Genomic DNA, 21,039 nt, shown 5'->3' with positions numbered 1-21,039 from the left:
ACAGGAGAAGCTGGAATGGCATCTGCTAGCACGTACTGCTTCAGTGGACCACATTTCTTATATAACTGTAGGGGATTTTATCTTAAGAGAAGCTAGATAATTAAATAACATAAACCCAGAGAATCAATGAAGGTGCCTCGGATTTCCTCCGGAGTTACTAAGAACAGAAGAATTTCATCTGCTGGGAAATTCTGTAGACAAAGAAGCCGTCTTGGCTGCAGCTGAGACGGTCATAACGGCAGCAGGAACGTCCTGCTGAGTGGATATCCCTGCGGACCAAAAGCCACACACAGACAAATTTAGGAAACAAACCACAACAAGCGCCTGGAATTCCTGTGAGCTCCAAGGTCACTCATGCAGCCAAAGCACATCACAACTGGAGTTTCATCTGAAGGATAAACTAGGCATGAAATTCCAACATATGGATGATGCATCCATACGTTGTTACAGCATCTGGGATGTTGCATAGCTGTATTTCAGTAATTCCTGCAATTAGCACAAACCTCCTGAAACTATCCTGATGTTTAAGRTTCTGTTTTGTCTCACAGGTTGTGCATAAACAGGGGGTGTCAATCTGGACAGTGGTCACTCCAAYTGACACTTCTTTTCAAGCTCTTCAAAAGGAGATCCTGCAAGATACCTCCTTTGCTAGATCTCCTAGAGGCTTCATGCTTTCTCTTAAATACTCTGTCTTGCTGTTAATGAGGGGCATCGTTTCAAAATGCAGCTGTCCCAGTGGTTTGCAGACCCAGAAGTCATTCTGAGGTGCACAGGGCTTGATTCATTAAATCCATTAAAATTAGGGCAAGCATTAGAAGCTGACTGGGAAAAATGGAGGAACTTAAGGACAGGCTTATCAGCCTGAGTCACTGAGCAGGCAAACAGCTCCCTGGGTGTTAGCTAGAGCTCTATGTTCAGCTCCGGATACAAATGTGTAGGTGAAAGAAAAACCAAAAAGGAACCTGCAGTCTAGTGGTCTACATCACTACTGCCAAGTCCTTATGGGTTGAATGCTCCTAGAAAAACAGAGGTGACAGAAAAACCTTCAGGAAAAGACTTATCAGTTGTATGACCTTAATGAAGAGACAAGTAAGAGTTTGAGGCTTTGATGAAAGGGCAGGAGAAGAGAGGAAGAAACATGTGTGATCCCAGAAGAAGATGAAGACAAAGTGTTTCTCCCTTCTGACCAGTACCAATTACGTCTCACTCGGCTTTAACCTGCAGCCAGCTGCTTTTAATTCAGAAATTAATTTCCTGTAGGTATTTTACTGCTGTGCATAACAAAGATTTTGCTTAGAAACAGCGAGGATTCACTCTGCATGGCAAAGGTTGGCTCTCCGGGGCTAAAGTGAATTAAATGTCACAATAATTACACTTGTCACTACAGTCAATCCTGGGGTCTTCACTTAGATGAACACCTACTGAAGTCAGAAACTTCTGTCCCAGAACAAATGAACAAAGCCCCTAGGATGTGGCCACAGTGAATCACAGTGCACAACCTCTTGTTGATTTGATACTCTGACCTGCACGTCACTTACCTGTGAATATAACAGTGTTCAAGCTAGACTTGCCCCATAACTCCATAAAATGAACCACATCCCCAAATCGGAGGGAGGGATGCCCGGTAAAAACAACACACGGCTGCTTGAAGTCGTTGCTGAAGTCTCCATGGATGCTTGGATAATGTTTCAGTTTGTTTGTCTGAATGAGCTGGAACAAAAAGAAAAATCCGGCCGTTACAATCTTTTCATGCTGTCGTCCTCTGCAGCACTATGTGTTTATTTATGTAAGATTAAAAATAACCTGCAGGTTATTTATAATTCATCACAGAGTCCCTTCCTGCATATTCCCTAGATTTTCCATCAGATATAGTCATTACTGCCCTAAATGTTATGAAAAGGAAGTGAGAACATGAGACAAGGAATTTCAGAGCTTTTTTTTTTTTTCGTATCAGTGGTAACTTTCTGAGAGGAAATCCTGCAAACACTCCCTGCTCAAGAGTTTCTTGGGGTGAACAGAATTCAAAATAAACTACTTTTTCCCATTTTTCATTCCTAAAATGCTCCAATGTTTCATCTGCTTTTCATGCACCACAGTAGTACCAGGGAATATTACACTCAGCAGTGTATTCCTATGAGTTTCATGGTTATATTACATCCAAAGAATGGATATAATAGGTGCTCAAGAAAAAGAAATGAAAGAATAGACTCCGCATTGCCCTCCTTAAACTATTGTTGAACTTAATAATAATGATGAACTAAGTGCAATAAGAAGTACTTGTCACTAGAGCAAGCAAAYAGTATAATTGGCTATGCACAAGGAGCAGATTTCTTTGCTAAGATGGGGAGTTCAGTGATGACGGCACTTTTTAGATTTTGAAGGCAAGTTTTAGTTCTCCTGCCTCTGTTTTCTAATCTGTAAAGCAAAGTTGAACTTAAAATGTAATTTAATTGACTACTATGCTAAGCACATGCACCAATATTTTGCAAGTATTCCCTGGGAATGGGTATGCTGTAGTCCTTAGCATGAAAATAATGTTCTGCCTGGTTCTTCCAGGTCTAATTTCCAAAGGAGGAATTGAAAATAGATGATAGTTGTGGTAAGCAATTGCCCTGGTCTCTCCAAGCTGTAGTTGATCTTTTCAGTTTCTCTTTTATTTGTCACTTCTAAACGTGACAGATCTAACTCCGAAGGTGTGCCTGCCTACATGGATATGAAATAGAAAGCTGAGAATTTGGAATGAATCTGTAAGCTTCTTAACAATGTATGGGCAACAAAACACCTCAGATGTTAAGGTTGTTACAGAGTTTGGTTTTTAACTGAATTCAGCACCATTCAATGGAATATTGGACTCACTGGACTCAACTTGGAGCTGCCACTTTGGTGCTAGAAAAGGCAAGGGATGAATTTGCTCTCTCTTCTCTTTCAGTAATAGAAAGTTGTCTGGTCACCAGTCACTATGTTCATTTATGTCGTATGTGTGTTTTCTCCTTTGCTCCCTCAAGTTTGCTCTGCTCCGAGGTCCTCACAGCAACATTTTTGCTGTGATTTTGCATCTGCTTTCTTACCCACCCTAATTAAAACTGCTGAGCAACACCAGAATGGGTGCAGTGGCACGAGACAGGCATCATTCCTGCCAGGACAGAGCCCATCATCTCCAAGTGCATCCTTGGATCCTGAAGCAGGATCCTGGAGCACTCGGTTCTGTGCAGGCTACTAGGAGCATTAAATCCCAATCTAGCCTTCAAAAGAAAAATTTGAATGTGCATCCAACAACTGCTCTGTCAATGAATACTTCTTGTAGCAATTACTTCTTATTAATACTTCTCTGGCAATTAATTACTTCCAGCAAACTTCTCTCTCTCATCTCTACTAYTCTCTATCTTTACTAGTCTCTAATTAAGACTAATGAAGATTTCTGAAAAACAATTCTGGAATGCAATATTCACAAGCTAAATTCATCTTTTCTGAACATCTCAAAGTGCTCTCCCAGCACCCTGACTCACACACTCCTAAGGATTATATATATTTATGTACTGTGACATTCCTGTCTTTGTCCTGATGCAAGAACTGCATTTTGAGTGCAGAGATGTTACCAGCAACCTGCCCCGCTGCTAAACCTATACAAATGTTGGCCACACGTTTATAAACACAAAAAGCTGTCTTCTTTTCAAAGCTTTATGGCAGCTTGAAATTGCCTCCTATTACTTTGAGGAGAGAAAACAGGTTCTCTAATACACTCTTCAGGACCTTGGGCTTTGTGTGTTGCTCTTCTTTTTCTCTTTTTATGTGTCCAGCAATGTAGCATCACTGCTTGCGAACTGGGTGCACTCTGATAGCTCCAGAGGGAAGAGGGACGCGGTGAATCTTTGGCACCGTGTCCTCAGGCAGTGGATGGTGTTTTTTCCGCCTTTGTTTTTTTCATGGCCTTTGAGATTTTTCGAATTTGTGAAGGTCACTATCTCAGAGCCTGATGGCAAGACAGAGCAGGAGCGAAAGGCAACAAAGAAGTTTAGGGACATGCTACTCTGACAAAAAAGCAGCCGGGAGACTTCAGAACTTSGAGCAGAATCTTTGCCAATGACCCAGTCACAAATATACGGAGCTAGACTTGCAGAACARGTCGAGCAAAGCTTCATAAATCATTAAGAGGACTCAATTTGCAATGATCTGTACAGATCTTTGACAGCAAGTCATGTCCAAGCACAGCGCCCATTACGGAGTCATGTTCAGATCTCCAAGCCGGGGCCAAAACTGATGCCTGGCCTTTGGCCAATCCATATTTTCAGAACCTGAGTTCTGGAAACCAGAAACGATATCCAGAGCATTCTACAGAAATAGCTATTATTGACAGAAAGCTTAAAAGATAGAAAGGATGGTAAAGTACTGAACTGAGCAGAGCTGTTGAGTTCTTTAAAATCCCCAGTGGTTATGTTTCCCTTTAAAGCAGGGAGCTTGATTTAGGGGGTCAGTAACTGCTGCTACAAACAGGATAAATCTCCAGGGTCTTTGCGTAGCCCTTATTGAAGTGAGCCAAAATCCACAGCTATTTACAGAGTGTGTGCTCCATATCTACAACTCTGGATGAAGAAGACAAGTACTAATATTTAAGCCCACAGAATCAATATTGCTCCCACTCTAGCTATTTTGGGGCAGAAGGCAGGTATTTGCCAGCTCTTCCTGCTTGGTGTCGCCTAACAGTTTTATTAAGAGGGCAGTAAATCTAAATTCTTATCCCACTAGCAAAATGGAGAAATACGTACAAATATCGATCAAGGTAAATTTCCTYTGAACTTTTTCTATTGTGGGTATTTTGAGGGAAGTGCTGCAAAGGCTGGAAATCTAGAAAGAGCCTGAAATCATCCCAGCACAGATACAGCAACTCCTACAGAGAATCCCAGAATGAGGCTGGAAGGGAGCCCTAGGGATCATCCAGTCCCATCCCAGAGCACGGGGCACCCGGGCGCATCCCGGCGCGCTGGCAGATCTGCAGAGCAGGAGCCTCCGCAGCCTCCCTGGGCAGCCTGGGCCAGGGCTCGGGCACCCTCCCACCAAACAAGTTCTTCCTCACGGCCACRTGGAGCTGCCTGCGCTGCAACCTGCACCCACTGCCCCTTGGCCTGCCCCTGGCCACCACCCACMAGAGCTTGCMCYTTCCTCCCTCCATCCTCCCCTCGGCTCCTTGGACACGCTCACCAGCTCCCCTCTCACCCTCCTCTYCTCCAGGCTCAGCAGGCCCCGCTCGCTCGGGCTCTCCTCACACGAGAGCTGCTCCAGGCCCTTCCTCAGCCCTGGTGCTCTGCGCTGGCCCCTCTCCAGCAGCTCCAYGGCCCCCTTGTCCTGGGGAGCCCAGAGCTGCCCCCAACGCTCCAGCTTTGGCCTCCGCAGAGCTGAGCAGAGGGGCAGGATCCCCTCCCTGCCCTGCTGCCAACGGCCTCCGGATGCAGCCWGGAGCCCACTGGYCTCCTTGGCCACCAGGGCCCTGCTGCCYCRYGGGYGACTTGGTGTCCCCAGGACTCCCAGGTCCCTCTCCAYGGAGCTGCTACACGAGTATACACAGACCTTTCAGCTTGTGCATCCGCTGGAACCCAGCAGTTGGTGCCTTAGAAAGCATCTGCAAGCACCTGGGCRCTGCACCCACAGCAACTTCAGTAAGAACTGAATCCAGATTCCCCCTACAACTCTGAAGCATCTTAGCCCAYATTCCTTGCTCAAACACACACACAAACACACACACACACAAAAAAAGATAGATTCCCTATTCATTCAGGGGGAATTTGAGGAAAGAAATCAAGAAACCACCAGGCCAAAGAACAACAAACTCTATGCAGTGATTGTGTGGGAGGAGATACAATAAACAATTATTCTATATTAAAGCGGGGAGCAAAGAGGAGGGGGTTGCAGTATTTGGGGCTCTCTGCAGAGGTGAGCAGTGAGTCTGGTTTTATTTGCCCCAGGAGAACAAGGAGGGGTTCAGAACAGGCAGGCTAAATCAGAAACTCAGAACATTTCTTTGCGAAGAGATGAAAAAGCATCAAGCAACATAATTTAGAGGGAGGAATATGAGAAGACAAAATAAACCCAGCTATTGTAGAGAAGACGATGCATCGGATGCTACTTACCCCTTGTAGCAATGGCAAAAGGATCCAAAGTAATAGAATCATAATGGATTAAAGGAAGTAAATGCTCTTCTACACCACGCACAGGCATCAGAGGAACCCATTGCTCCAAGAGGCCGAGCAGGGCAACAGTTCGGGTGATTTTTCCCCCTGTTTGTTTTTAAACACTGCTGTTTATACAGCCTACAAGAACATCCCATCTCAGGAGCAGACAGCGTGCTGTGCTGGACTGGTTCTATAGGTAATTAGAGGCTCATTTCCTGGCCTGTCCCTCTCTGATGTATCATGCCAGGCACATTATTAATGCTGGCTAATAACTAATGGGCATGTCTGAGCAATCCCGCTTGTCTCCCAACAAGTGAGTGGCTAAGCACATCCTTTCAGCACGGGCAATTTCYGTGTATTTTACACCGCGCCTGCCTAACACTGCTGTGAAGGCAGTAAGGAAATTCTCCAGCAACAACTCACCCAATCGACATGATAATTTAATGCCTGTTTCTGATGCTCATTTTAAAAAGTCCTGAGTGCTATTAAGCAGAATCCCTGGCTCTGGAGCTTGTGAAGGTTTGGGAAGATAGCAGGTACCAAGGGCAAACGACAGCCCTTGTTTTCCTCCAGACTGATGGTATGGCCATGATCAGACTAGTTAGGCCAGCTTTATATTAAGATCATTTTATTTTAAAATGACACCAAACCAGCACAGTAGCTGAGCCTAGTGTTGATTCTCTGCAAGGGCAAACTTTGGATTTCTGCCTATGGATAAACAGTGAGTTAGTTAAGGATCATGTTGAAAAGAGGTTATATAGATGCTTCATAGAATATGACTTAGATATAGTGTCAGCTGAAGATTCTCCCCTTTCTTTACTTTATTTGATCAAATTCTGCATTTCCTAGAAGGAGAAATCCGGCAGCTCCTCTACATAGAAGCAGCATGACAGCACTAAACTGGAATGCAGCCCAAAGCAGCTGAAAACCAGGCGAATAAAAGGTCCACTGTAGTTGTCCCTCAAAGGGTTGCAACAAGGAATCAAAGGCACGTGATGATCACAGGACATGGGACATCTTGGCACTGCTGGGGAGAGGATGGTACGTGTGGTTGTGTTACATGCCCATCATCTAAACCTCAACGTGCTTTGAGTGTTTAAAAGCAAAGCAAACCAAAGGCATACATTTCACAGGGCAGAAAGGAGCAATCTGAGATGGTGTTCTCAAGTATGTCTAAGCTTCAGCGATGAATGACCTTAGGAAAGGCACTAAATGAAATAACAGACTCACTCTTCCTTTGCCTGGGTGTTACTTTCTTCTGGTTTTGCTCTTAATCCAGCTTGCAAAAGAGTGTTGCTACATGCCCAAGGCCACTGCCTCCCACTATATAATTCCAAAACAAACAAAATGTATCACAGATTTGCAGGCAAGAGACTTCCTGGGTGATTTAGTCCATCATGTAGCCCAGTGAAGGTCACTCCACTTACCACTATTTTTTCTGTTCTCCAAGTATTCACACAGTGGCAGTAACTCAATACCCAAGCAGGAAATCTCTGTTTGGTTAGATGACCCACTGTGAAATGTGCAGCACTCGCTGCACATGGCAGCTCTGCACTGAAAGCCTTTAGGGGCACAGCTCTCTCAAAGTCTGGGAGCCACAAGGGTGTCGATTTGCACTATTTCCTGCTATTTAAGACTTAAAAAGTTAAGTGAGCCCATAGGGAAAAAAATCAGACAGCCTAAGGATGGCTTCCTAGGAGTGCCATCCACCAGCCTAGCCAGCTGAAGCTATTTATCCATTTTTATGATTAAAAAATCCTAGTTTTGTAGGTCATAGCCTGTATGATTTGGCCTTGTCAACCCAAGCCTGTAGCTATGACAGTCACATCACTCCCTCTGCGCACTTCATTCTGTCACCAGGAACACGATCTTCTGCTGTGAATCCTTTCTTAGATAATTACCTTGATCTACACATGCAGCACAGAGAAAATTCTGAGCAGCTAAACAGTAATTTGGCAGAATCTTGTTATCGACAGGCCTCTGGAGAATTTAAAATGTCCTAAAAATTAGAGGACACAGTTATCACTCAATAAAACACAAAGAGCCACCGCATAAGATGGGCTGCTTAATCCAGTCTTTGACAGCTGCACGTTTGCCTTCCCATTTTTGGAAGGGCTTTCACTTAAACCTGCCAGATCCAATGCATGCCATGAAGTTAAAATTTTGCAGCAAAGCCTTTTGGTWGAATATAGGATGTCAATGAAACCAAAGAGACTGTGGATCAACAAGAAAAACAGAAGGCAGGGGAAAATAGTAGCCAGCAGCACGGCTACTGAGTCTCCTACTCTGAGATCAGTTTTACTGGGATTAAAAAGAGGTGGTGAACGGGTGGCCTGCTGTGCAATCTGCATTTTGCTCAGTGACAGCCTRTTCCTAATTCATTGCACATCCTGCTTGAAATGCATTCCAGCATCTGGAAAGAGTGAGGGCTTCTAGTCAGATCCCACTTCTTCCAAGGCCTTTGAAGCACCTACAGATGATAGGGGGCAGGCAGGGGAAATTTCCAGCATGGTAGAACAAGCTCCTGACGAGTTCCCTTAGAGGAGGAGAGAGAAAAACAAAAAAAAGATTCCAAAAATGCATTTAATCTCTGGCCTCTTGAACCTGCAACGGCCATTCTGCACATCCTGTCAAACACTGTTTTGATCACAGGAAGCAAAAGAGCACCATTTAACCCAAACCATTTCTCAGACCCATCGCTCCCTTTCCTGGCCTGCCTCCCATTTACTCCCATCTGCCTGTTCCCAGGGGAGACAACGGACTATTCCCTCTCTTGACCTACGAGATAAGTCTGGAGGAAGGAGTTAGGGTACATTTATTGAATGTCTGCTTGGCTGAAACATCTCAAAATATGTATTTTGTCACTGAAAAGATCCCTCCAAAAGATACTCTTCCTGTCTTTCCTATATCCTTTATTTTTCCTATCTTTTCTTTCCTATAGGACCTTCACCAAGGTGCTAGCTCAAGTCATTTCATATAAAATTGCCAATAACAGCACTCGGTGCTGCAAGSTTTAACTTTTTTATATCAACTTCTATTTCAAGACGTCCTTTCTCCTGCAGCAGATAACATGGTGCCTGTTGCAGTGAGGGAGGTAGGAGCTGTGATGACTAAGCTGTCTCTGAGAACAGGCTCTTAGTTTTACACACCTGGAAATAAACTGCTTGGACAAAAGGAATATTCGTGGGTGCAACCGGCTGTGAGCAAATACTCATCCACATGTACACCACAGAGCCTTYGCTGGGGGAGAAGGAAAACAGGCAGGTGTATGTAAGTCTCATGCTGAAAGTGATTTCTGACTTGAGGGAAAACCATCTTGAATCCCAAAATTGATCACAGAAGAAAAAGAACTTGTAAGAATAATGATGTAAAACTACTGAGTAGCTGTAGAAGCATTAATCAGAGTAACAGAACTGGGTTCTGGAGAGCTGTTCACTCTGAGAGGGGAGCAGGCAGCAAGCCCATGGTTTCCTTACCTCTGCATGGGGAAAGGGAGGTTCTGGAAGATACACCTTGGTTTGTTTGTTGTGACACAACCTTTAAAAGAGAAGGAAAATAAGCTGGGTTAGAGAGCTGTGAACATCCTGCAGTATCTGCTGCCATCTACTGTTGGGCTTTCCCCGGAGAAACACGTTTCCTCTCTGTGTATCAGGTGCAAAATCACTTATTTATTTTGCTGCCACCAGTCTCTGTGTTTAAAGGACCAACACGGATGGGACAAGAGGATTCAGTTTTAGCAAAACCACTTTAAAAAGGTGCAAAGCAACTAATGTGATTCCGCAGACACTATGCAACAGACCCCCTTTACTGCTGAAGACAAGCTTGCATCTCAACATCCCTACCACTTCTTAGTTTGACTTGAGCAATTTTTGCAAAACCAGATCATCTTCCAGAGAAATTTCACTGCCTCATTCCACTTCTCAGCAATGACTTGCTCCTTTTGCTCATTTTAATCTAGCTCTCCTAAAACTTTTATTATTGCAACTATAATGCTGGCAACCTGCCTCTTGTCCATGTATATGCTCACTGTTACCCACTATTTTATATCAGTCATTTATTCTTGGAACAGAAATGCTGGACGTTGTTAACTGGCTCTAGTCATACTCCTGATTCATCCTATTATGAGATGTTAAGGAACAGATTTGTCAGAGGCTTATGTGATGTTACAGTTATCTGCAGTGACTGTTCTGATGGCTTTTTCTGGGAAGCACTATGCATCTCATAAAGTCTTCACTCTATTATAGAGCAATGTGTCTGGAACAAACTAAATTTGATAAATTCTAAGAGATACCAAGAACGGGAAATTTCGTTTAGTTGACTCAATGGCAGAATTSGAAGGCTGAAATCCTAGTTCTGCCCCAAATCTCTATTCTAGAGACATTGCAACTTCTGACTCCATTTCCATTCAAGTAAAACACTTACCTTGCTCATACACACACTTGGAGACCTGCTAATGTCGGGGCTCACTTTTGAAGATAAAGCACTACTGAGAGGTAGGACTCAAGTAAATGGTGACTAACCACTTGGGTGGCTGAATCACACCATGTCCACACGACCCAAACAGTTGTTTATCTATAAACCACGTGCACCAGTACATCCTGGTGAGTACATTAAAGTTTGGCCAGGACATTAAGGCTTGGTTTTCCTATTTTAAGTAATGTATGTGAATGTACCAGATTTCAATCCTCTTTACAATTCTCTTGGAGAATCACTTCTTCTTAGATTGCCAGGGCATCTCTTGTCTGAATTCCAGATTAAAAAATCTGGAGAGGATGAAATGGAGGGATTATTACCCCGTGTAATGCTCTACAGCCCCTCTTTCTATGTAAGAAGTTAAGAACAACCATGAATGCTCAGGTTCCTCTTTCCACAACTCAGTAAATTAAAGTCTATTAAATCTATTTTGCTTAAATAGGGAGACAACAGGATAGTTTCGTGGGTGCTGGATGAGCGAGCAGGCACAGCTGAGAGTCCCTCAAGTGAGGTGTATCATGTACTCATCAGTGCTAGCACCAAAAAGCAGAGACTATTTGAGTTTGTAAACACATTCAAAATGTGTTCTGCAGGAAACGATGCTTCCCTAATTAGAGAACATCTACTTGCACGCAGATTCCTAAGCTTGTGACTCAAGAAATGTGTTCTCAATTCCAAACGAGTACATATTAGAGTATGCCAAGCACTTATAACCTGCATATACCTATTTACCATAGCTGGATTTATGAATTCAGCCTGATTAAGTGACTTTTTAACACCTACCATTCAGCAAAGATCTGGGAGAACTCAAGGGAGCTGTTGGCAACAGGCGAGATGAAATAAAAAGGGACATTGGAGAGTCCAGCAGAGTCAATATATTGATACAGGCACTCCAGCAAATCGTATATCACTCCTGAGGGGTAGCAAGGAACCAGGACATTTCCTCCGTTCCGGACAGTCATAGCTAAGGGAGAAAGAGGAAAATCAATGAACAGGGTTCATATTTAAATGGTTTAATARAATTCTTTTAATCCAAACATTATGCAAGGTATAGAAAGGAGCTATTGTGTGACGGAGCAGAATATTGTGCCCATGTGAAAGCTCCTCATCACTCAGCACATCCACCAGGGCCGTGAAGGATGACGCCCCAACAGAGCGAGCACATGGAAGCTCCTGACACGAGAGGGCAGCCTTGCACCAGCAGAAAGGATAAATCCTGCCTGACAGGACACCAAACATCCTCCCATCGAMATAAAATAAACTATTAGCTCTCCATGGACAGCGGTTCACAGGACTCAGTTGAAACTCCACATGTGGTCATGTTTCTGTACTCAGTTTTCCTGAAGATGCCTGAAAATCTGCTCATCTCAAACTCTCCTCCAAGCTCCAAGCTGGGGATGGTTTTCTCTTTTAAAAGCGCTAAATATTTCTTTTGCCTTTGAATAGAGCCAGAACAATTAAAAACCTTTAGGAACTGTAGATGGTATGGGACTAGAGACAAAATGAAGAGAAGAAAAAGAGACTCTCTGCAACCAAGATGGATCRGAGCACACAGCAAAAGCAACCAGAGAGCAAACATTTTGTTCTTTGACAGAACAAATCACAGAACTGCTGTACCCTATGGGAAAGAGGAAATATGTTGTTCAGCTCTCTGGGCAATTGCTGCCTCACTAGGATTTCACCTGTGGCCACGGGCTGAAACCGTGGGCTGATAATTGCAATGCAGCAACAGTAACATTAGGCGTGAAGGCATTACACAAAAAGCTGCGAAAGAGGCTGGAAACACATGGATTAAATCTTGCTATGATCACTTCCTTGGCTTCAATTTATTGCAAATACTGATGGGGTACCCTTCTAGCACATTAAGGGTCTTTCTGCCCCACCTACATGCTCAGGGAAGATTTTTATGGCCAAATATTTGAGGGTTTTATGGAGCCTCAGGAGATATACAGACCATGCAGCAGGATTTTTCATATGCATTTAAGGTGCTTAACTCCTTGCAGGAGCCAGTGCCGGTCACATGCTGGTCTCAGCAACAAACAGCAGCCAAAGGCACCTACAGACCTGCATTATACATACACAACATGAGCTGCAGTGAGGTGGGTTTACTGCCTAGGCTGTCTCTGGGTCACCTACTAACTCCATCCTCAAAATATTTGTGAATAGCAATAGCAACACCTTGTATTGTCAAGAACCYGCGATGTTACAAACCATCCCAGCAATGTGTTATAATGTATGTCTTAGAGGGGCAAAGCTAAACCATCCCATCTATAAACAGGACRGGAAGAGAGGCATGAGAAGATTAAAAATGGTATTTCCAAAGGCACCTGGGGGCTGCAAGCTGGACTCCAGGAACACAATTTCCACTGCTTCATTAGCCCACCCCTAATAATTTTATATGCAGGAGGAGGGCAGGTTAGTACTCACCTTCTAGCAAGGATGCTGCACGGGTGCAGGGTGCATTAGGGACCAGTCAAAAGAGCTTAGGAGAGGGATACCCTAAGCTGGGACACCAGCTGTCCTACCCACTAGGTCCCCATTGCTGRGAGGACAGTGTCACCCTCTTTTAGCTTACAATACACCCCTCATTTCCTCGGAGCAAGTTTATGCATCTTTGTGGTGCTCAGTGCAAGTGAGGGTCTTGCAGGGGCTCTTAGGTGGTACTGCAAAAGGGTAAGAATTACCTGCAGCTTGTCTAAAATTAAAAATTAAATTAAAAAAAAATCACAAGGGCATTACTTTSTATTTAAGTAACAGGCCCAATGTGGCTTTCTGCAGCACTAGGACAACTTTCCACAGTCGTCTGTATACTCGAAGGCTGTTTAGAGCCTAATTTATCTCTGTGACTGATGGATGTACTCTCTTGAAAAAAATTGTATAATAATCTTGGCATTTCAAATTTAGGCTTCTTCAGCGGCTCCATAACAAGTTGTTCAATTTACAGCTCACGCCRAGATAGTTGCATTTCAAACAGCTGCCAGCACAAGGTCAAGCTGGCACCTGAAAAGCCAACTGTGCTCTTTTCTGCTTTATATAAATGCACACACCCAGGCGTGACCACACGCACAAAATATCACACACGGTCCCTGCAGACAGAGTCCAGCAGTTCTGCCGATGATGCCCGAGGCAATGTAAAAATATAACTGTTTCTCTCAAGCTGCAGAGTGCTGGGGCTGCAGGGCTGAGCATAGGAAAAGGAGACTTCTTGGGCTATGCTGGGGAGAATGTGGAGATGTGGTAACGTGTGGTTTAAGAGGGAAAATGATGCATGTGACTCAGTAATCATGGGAATCGTCGTCTACAACCTGACACRCTGGGAGGAAAGCTGAGATGAAGGTGAAATTTTCACACTTCCATTTCTGTGCTTCCCAACACTTAGTCACAAACATGCCATTACCTTATGATACACGTCTTGGGAAGTTTCCAAGTGTCTGCTTTAGGGTTTTTAGCTTGTGTATCTGCAGCTGCCTGTGAAGTACTCTGAATATTTTTGAAATGCAAAAACCGTATGAGAAATCACTGTGATCAGTCTGGCCTATTCGATTGCTTTTCACAGTAACCTACTGCTTTTTTGGATTTATTTGCACATCTGCAAGAAAACCAATTCACTATTTTCTTCTCTCCGAGTTGGGGTGAACATGTAAATACTCCTGATACTCCTGGCAATGCTGCTGGTAAAAGCCAGCCCTACCACTGCTTCTTTATAGAATCTCTTAGTTTCTCCAAGTCACGGCAGTTTTTGGCAAATGTCACTAAATTCCAGATTCTTACAGTGACATCATTTTAACATTTACGCTCTTCCTTTGCTCTTTAGGAGTCTTCTCATTTCTTCGAATTTATTTCACTCRAGATAGAAGCAAAACCTTCCTAATAGTTCAGAATATTTCTGTAAACCAGAGCAATTTGTGCAGATATCTGTATCTAGGTATGCAACACATTTATTTCCCTGCAATCATCTTCTGCATTTTGCTTTGGCCCAAGCTACAACTTTATGACTTTGCTTAATGTTTTAAAAACATTATAATTAGCAAAAGCRTCACTCCTGCTCACTCAGCAAGCAGCTGTTGCAGTTTGAGATACCAGTGACCTCCACGTTTCTTGCAAGAGCAGCAAGGTAACCTAAGCTCAGCTGTCACATCTCATAAAGGTAATGGCATTAACATGTGTAAAAACAATGAAAATACAACTCATAATACATGCAAACATATACATACCCCCTATATACACACCCAGACACATGCATCACACAGGAAAGGAAGTCACAGGTGTTGAGAATTTATGCAGTTTCAAGGGAAAGCTAAATAAATTCCTGGAAGAGAAATCCACTGAGCATTCCTAAATACACAAGAGCCACACATCTGATTCAGGAAAATCCTGAAATAAAAATAGATGAAGGGTACGAGATTATGTGGGGAATCTACCACATAACCTTGCCCTGTTCTTCTCCCTTCTTCTAGGCATCTGCTCATGGCTGCTGTTGGAGCCAGGGTTTTGGCAGGGAGGATCTTTGCTCTAACTCAGGATTCTTACAAAGTGCCAAAAAACACTCTTTTCATAAGCATTCATACCACATGAGGATCATTTAATTTCTCTTCTCATTAAAAWTAATAAAAAAGAGAACCCACATCATTTTACCCTGTGCTGCCCACATCAGGACCAATGAGTCCTGTTTGACCTTAAACCTATGTCTAAAACAGGGGTATCTGATTAGACCTTAAGAGCTGTTGGCTCCTGGAGGAATCCACCACATCTCGTATTCTTTCCTTTCCACTACCACCTTAGCCTTAGAGTGGGATTTCCAGACAGTAAATCCACAGATATTCAGCCTCCGTGAACATGCACAAGGGTTTTAAAATGGAAATAACTATTGTTTCCTTCTCCAGGAGTACATTCTTGTATGCAAGAAGTTCAACTAAGAATTATTTGCTCTTTGGTTCTGCTCCCATCTTTATTCTGCAACCTTGGCTACACCTCCTAACTATACTCACGCTTCTCCCAGGCATGAAACAGGTGCTAGGATATTCACATGCCGTGAGGATTCACTGATTTAGATTTCTAAAGTCTCCTGATAACCTTCGTACCAACCCTACCACAAGCATTTCAAGTTTTCTTTGCAGGAATTAGTTCAAAACAAGGGGAAGATGCCTCATAAGAGAACAGGCAAGACAGAGCAGGGCAAGTAAGAGCAAGTGGTTTGAAGACAGGAGGGTGAGAGCACAGAGGAGCTGAAGTGGGGGAAGGCAGAGAAAGGAGAGAACAGCACTGGATGTCACATTGCAAACAGGCTGAAAAATGCTGCCACTCACACTGATATCACAGCTTTGCAATTACCAGCTTTTCCAGCTGTGAAAGCGTCTGATTAGGTTTTATATTGCTGGGGTCTATAAATATATCTCAATATACTTTTTTTTAAACAGAGATCGTACTGTTTGCTTTTGATATATTTAAAAATCAGGTGTGAGAAGGGAAGCAGATGTGCGTGTTTTCAAAACTGAAAGTCATAAAAACAGCATGTAACAATTTTACACTGGCTAAGATACAGGAAGGAAATAACGATATTTCAGCTGGGAATGATATCCAAAATCTAGGCAACACGGAGCTTGTTGGCAGCTAAGTGACATACTTAGCAACCAAGAGCAGCAGATGATTAAATCTCATTATACCTGTTCCATTCCAAAACATTTTAGGTAAAACTTGTGTCTTTCCAAGCACTTACTGTATTAATGACATCAGAAGCACATCGTAAAATCTAAACAGCTAGTTTTATGCCAGGAGCTATAGCTGGACAACTTAATTCCAGGAATCTCAGAATTATTTCCCACTCGAAGCAATGAAGAGGATGATAAAATAAGCCAGAGAYGGCTTTCAGGAATGACCTACCCAGGTTGCTGCAGAACTCTCCTACCATGCCATCTGGGTTAGCCGTAGGGATTTGGGTAAGACCCGTCAGGATGAGAACATCACTATTTTTAAGAGATGCCTGGTCCATAGGCTGAAAGAGAACACAGTGAGATAAAATCAGTAACAGGCAAAGGAAAGTTTCTCAGGTCTGCATCAAAGAGGACTGCAATCCAGAAAGAAAACGGAGTGACCAAGAAGGAGAATGCACGGAACGTTTTAAATTTAATATCCATTTATTTGTGGAAATGCAACTTGAGTTAATAAGGAACACATGCAACTGTTTACCTACATATCAGAGCACAAAACACACAACTGAACCATAATTGGATCCATCTCCAAGCAGAATTGTCCACAGACTCCTCATTCCATGGCCTCAGGAGCTGCTCTACAGACAAGCACTTGCTGAGGATGTGGCAGTGCAGGCAGGCAGGGCTTAACCCCCCTGCTCCTCTCTCTGGCTGCACTGGTTTGCACCTTTGGGCTTGAGGCCCTAAATTTTGTGCATGAATCCAAGATCTGCAAAGGGGCCTCCCTGGACTCTGCTTTGCTGCCCATCCTAATATAACTGAGACTTTAAAATTCTCACTTGAAGATTTAATTTGGTTTGTGCAGGCATTTTCAGAGCTCTTTTCCAGTGCAATGGGAAACGGCTACTTCTGGTAGACAAATACCAATAGAATAATTGGTATATTGGTAGATAAACACCAATAGAATAGATGGATTGTTTTAGAATCCTTAATATCGTTTAAATTTGCTTATTTATTTAAGAAATAATCATCTGCATCCCTTATTTCTCAATAATGGGGTCACACATATAGCAGGGGGGCTGATGATTAAAAGGTCCAAGGAAACAAGGGTGGCACTTGGCCCCTGGCAGGGAGTTGAAGCAGATGTTGCTTCTGCCTTGACTGGGTATAGAGGTTCACACTTCCTTCATCCAGGCTGACCATCTGACACACTGTACTAGCACTTTACTAAATGCATGCCCACTTCTCTCCATTAGCAAACAGTCAGCAGAGATTTGGGAATTGTATTTAAGTGGGATCTGTTATTGAAAATACATATTCTTGATACTCAAAATTGAGTAGGATCCCAACTTGAAGTGGCAAAATCCACTTCTCCGTCTGCAGATGCACTATGGCTATGCTTAAAAGTTAGCTTTTAGCCTCTCTCTAGGCTGGGATGCACTGTCCACCACTACTGTTCAGGCAATGCAGGGCAATTGCAGCCAGCTGAGTGGGATTTTATGGATATTCCTTCTCCACAGACCCTCTTCAGTCTCACCAAGCAGGAAAGGTTTCTGGGTCCACCTAGTAGACGGATAAAGTGACTTCCTCTACTGAACTCRGAAGATCCCTGTGCAATTCCCTTGCTCATGGTCACCCAGTGTCATTTGGATGTGGTAGAGAAACACTTTGCAYTGTCCAATGTGCAGGGCAACCAATTTCACCACAAGTCTGAGCCRTGCATCACCTTGTAGAACCAACCTGGTAAATGAGATTTATCAYAATCTTTGACTTTCTACGGTGTGTTCGTGAAAATGAAATGCCAATAATGCWATAAAAAATAATATCGAATCTGCCTGTGATAATGTACATAACGATTAAGCCATATTAGATACACATAATTTCAGCTGCTATTGCACTGAGAGGGCTTGCATTGATTTTGGGGGGTTAATGTAAAGAAGATGTCTTAAAAGGCTTTTAGTGACATGTCTGAACCTGTGCTGTCAACTCCTGTTCTCTGCTTTGGTGCCAACAGGCAACTGTGTCAATTTGAGCTTCAGCAGAGGTTGAGGCAACATTTTTAACAGCAACTCTGTGCCAGGAGTAAGGGGAACGAGTCATGGTGCCAGACTTAACTCTCAGACAAACCCTTCAAAGCTCTTCAGCTATTTTCAGCTAACAGAGTCYTGCTGAATCTCTCACTACAACTTCTCACAAAGACCTGCTGAGGATCTAAAGGAGATTCCTGCTGCTGCGCATCCAAGATCAACGGCAACATCCAACGTTCACTGTTTTTCTGAAGGATCCGTTCTGCAAAGCACTTCACTGTGTGATCACATAAATCAGTGTTGGTAGAAGTGAGGACATGTAGAAAAGATGTGGGGGGACATTCTGGTTAGTGAGAGGAACCCCATCCTGTCTGTACCTTTTGAAAAGGAAGCGCTTTCCGGTGTTCTACTGTGAATATTAGACAGGATGAAAGAGGAAGAAATATTTTTCCATGTGTTTTTAGTCATCCTAAGCAAACTGGAGAGGGTTCCGGAAGATTGGGAGACTGCTAATATTTCACTATTATTCAAAAAGGTCAGGATATGTTTTTACATAAACATATACTGATTAATTAGATATCATTTTCTAGGAAAAGAGTAGTGACTGTTTTTCACCGACTGTTAAAATACAGGAATTTCATTTGGAAAAAGAGATCTTGTCAAATAAAAGACTTTTTTATTCCACAATTTAAAAAAAATGCTGCTTTGCTGAAGACAATTTTGATTTTGTGCCATTCAAGACACTGTTATCACTACATAATAAGCTACTACTAAACACATCAAATGGATGAAGAGCTGGATAGTAGGTCTCCAAACCCACCAGTCTTTGTAGCATTATCACATTGTAGGAGCTTTTAATGGTGTTCATGGGATTTAATAGTAGGCCAAAATTTATCCATTATTTTCATCAAAAAGCTGGTGGCAAATACAAGAAGTAATGATATCTGATACACAGACAATATTCATTAACTATTGCGGCATGGAAAATAAGAAGGAAAAGGCAGTCTGAGCAATTTCAACTGCTTGGTAAGCTAGTCCTTCAAGCTCTGTGTTAATACAGACTGAAGTAAAGAGTGACAGACTGTCTGCTAAAAAGTTAGGCTCTTGGAGAGGGTTTATGGCTTATGGGACAAACAACAGTGTCAGTAAAGTGAATAGTTCAAATTTTATCTCTTGATAGAAACTAGGGATGTTCCCAATTGATAAAGCTATGCCTTTTCCCACACTTTTTAAACCTGAAACTACCCTGTCTTCACTGCTATTATTTCTCCTGTGGTTGGAGTGAGAGCAGATCTCTTACCTCTGGGTTGTGCTTTTACCACGCAGCTCATTCATACACCTTTACTCTCCACAGGGAGATTATTTCCAGATAAAAAGGGTTTTCACCCAAAGTTTCCAAGCAAACGTTCACCTTTTGCAGAATGAGGAAATGTGGGCAATTTAACCTAATAAATGATGCTTAGAGAATCACTGAATCACCACTTCCTATTAGTGAAAACACTCTTTACCTAAACCACTTCCTAAGCATGACGTTTCTCCTCACAGAAACATTCCATACATATTGTCAAATACTGAAGCTGCTCCTTCACTAGAAGGTCATGGAAAATCATAACTCAGACCAGCATGAGACTGGGGGATCTAGAGACTCTGCTACACTACAGGCAGCTGAGTACATTCACATTAATAAAAAGAGTTTATCTGTTGTAGTTGTTSAGCTCCTGAGATAAAGCTTTTAAATGAAGGATGCTCAAAAGCAAAGCTCTTTAGAAGCTACTCACCTTGGGGGAAATTACTAATCATGAACCTGACATATTTTCTAAATTATTTTAAAATATCTCCTGCTAATATTGCTTTCAACTATTTTGACAACTTCTAAAGCACATAGTACTGCAAACTTCAGGCCATTCTTTCCACTGAGAATTTATGGATCTAGAGAGAATTAATTTACTGGAAATTACATCTACAGCACTATAAAGACTTTGCCCTTAGCAGAGCAGGGTGGAAATGTTGGCAGCCAGTTAGCTATCATTTTTTTCCAAGGAAGGATGTTTCAGAAGTGATATAGAAGCAGTCTGTGAACTGTCTGTTAAGACTCTTTAGTGAAATATAGATTTTTTTTTTTTTTTTAGTTACTAATGCCCTATGGTTTAACACTGTTGGAATCTTCCTTTTTAAGGTGAAGGAGAGTTTCACATCTAGTAAACAGGCTGACATCAAATTATCAGTAACATAAGACTTGGGTTGTCTTTCCCTTGCACCTCTTAGGAGGAGAGTAGATCTGCCCACTGCCTGTAGAGGGTTTAGGCATTTGCTAACTAATGGGCTTTTGTACAACCTCTACCTGATATCTAATCCCAGCAGGTGTGAATCCTTCTGGTTTTTTTGAGAAAAGACACCTGTCCCAGCAGAAGACTAAGAAAACTGGCTGTACCTGGGGGTGTGTTGTAAGCAGGGAAGATCCCGAAACATAGGAAACCTTCTCATAGTGCGACTGGATAATCCAGTTGGAACTTCCAAGGGCGTAGCCTGAGCTGAGCGGAGTGACCTGCACGGCACCAAACAGCTCCTGAAACACGCATTGAGAGAACGGGTCATTTTACATCAATGGCATCAATTAAAAAAAATAAAATCTGCTACTCAAGGGCTTTACAAAGACAGTTTCTTGAGCTTCATTCTGCTGTTCCTATTTCTTCATATCTAACAGGACACATGCTCTGAGTGATGTTT

The 21,039-nt window shown here is 42.8% G+C and overlaps 1 protein-coding gene across 1 annotated transcript in view; it reads right to left on the bottom strand.

Annotated features, from left to right (window-relative positions):
- Nucleotides 1–21,039, bottom strand: part of INTS9 (integrator complex subunit 9) — a 57,905-nt gene that overhangs the window by 15,010 nt on the left and 21,856 nt on the right. Inside the window, exons 8-12 of the mRNA XM_026041383.1 lie at nucleotides 20,744–20,878; nucleotides 16,518–16,629; nucleotides 11,421–11,601; nucleotides 9,641–9,701; nucleotides 1,539–1,710 (exon numbers count right to left, since the gene is read on the bottom strand). Of these exons, the coding sequence (XP_025897168.1) occupies nucleotides 1,539–1,710; nucleotides 9,641–9,701; nucleotides 11,421–11,601; nucleotides 16,518–16,629; nucleotides 20,744–20,878 (661 nt within the window). The remainder of the gene's footprint in view (nucleotides 1–1,538; nucleotides 1,711–9,640; nucleotides 9,702–11,420; nucleotides 11,602–16,517; nucleotides 16,630–20,743; nucleotides 20,879–21,039) is intronic.

This window comes from Nothoprocta perdicaria, unplaced genomic scaffold, assembly GCF_003342845.1.
Source record: "Nothoprocta perdicaria isolate Ctin4 unplaced genomic scaffold, notPer1 scaffold_101, whole genome shotgun sequence".
Classification (NCBI taxonomy): domain Eukaryota; kingdom Metazoa; phylum Chordata; class Aves; order Tinamiformes; family Tinamidae; genus Nothoprocta; species Nothoprocta perdicaria.
The sequence above is the reverse complement of the archived record's forward strand: the minus strand, read 5'-3'. Positions and strand labels throughout refer to the sequence as shown.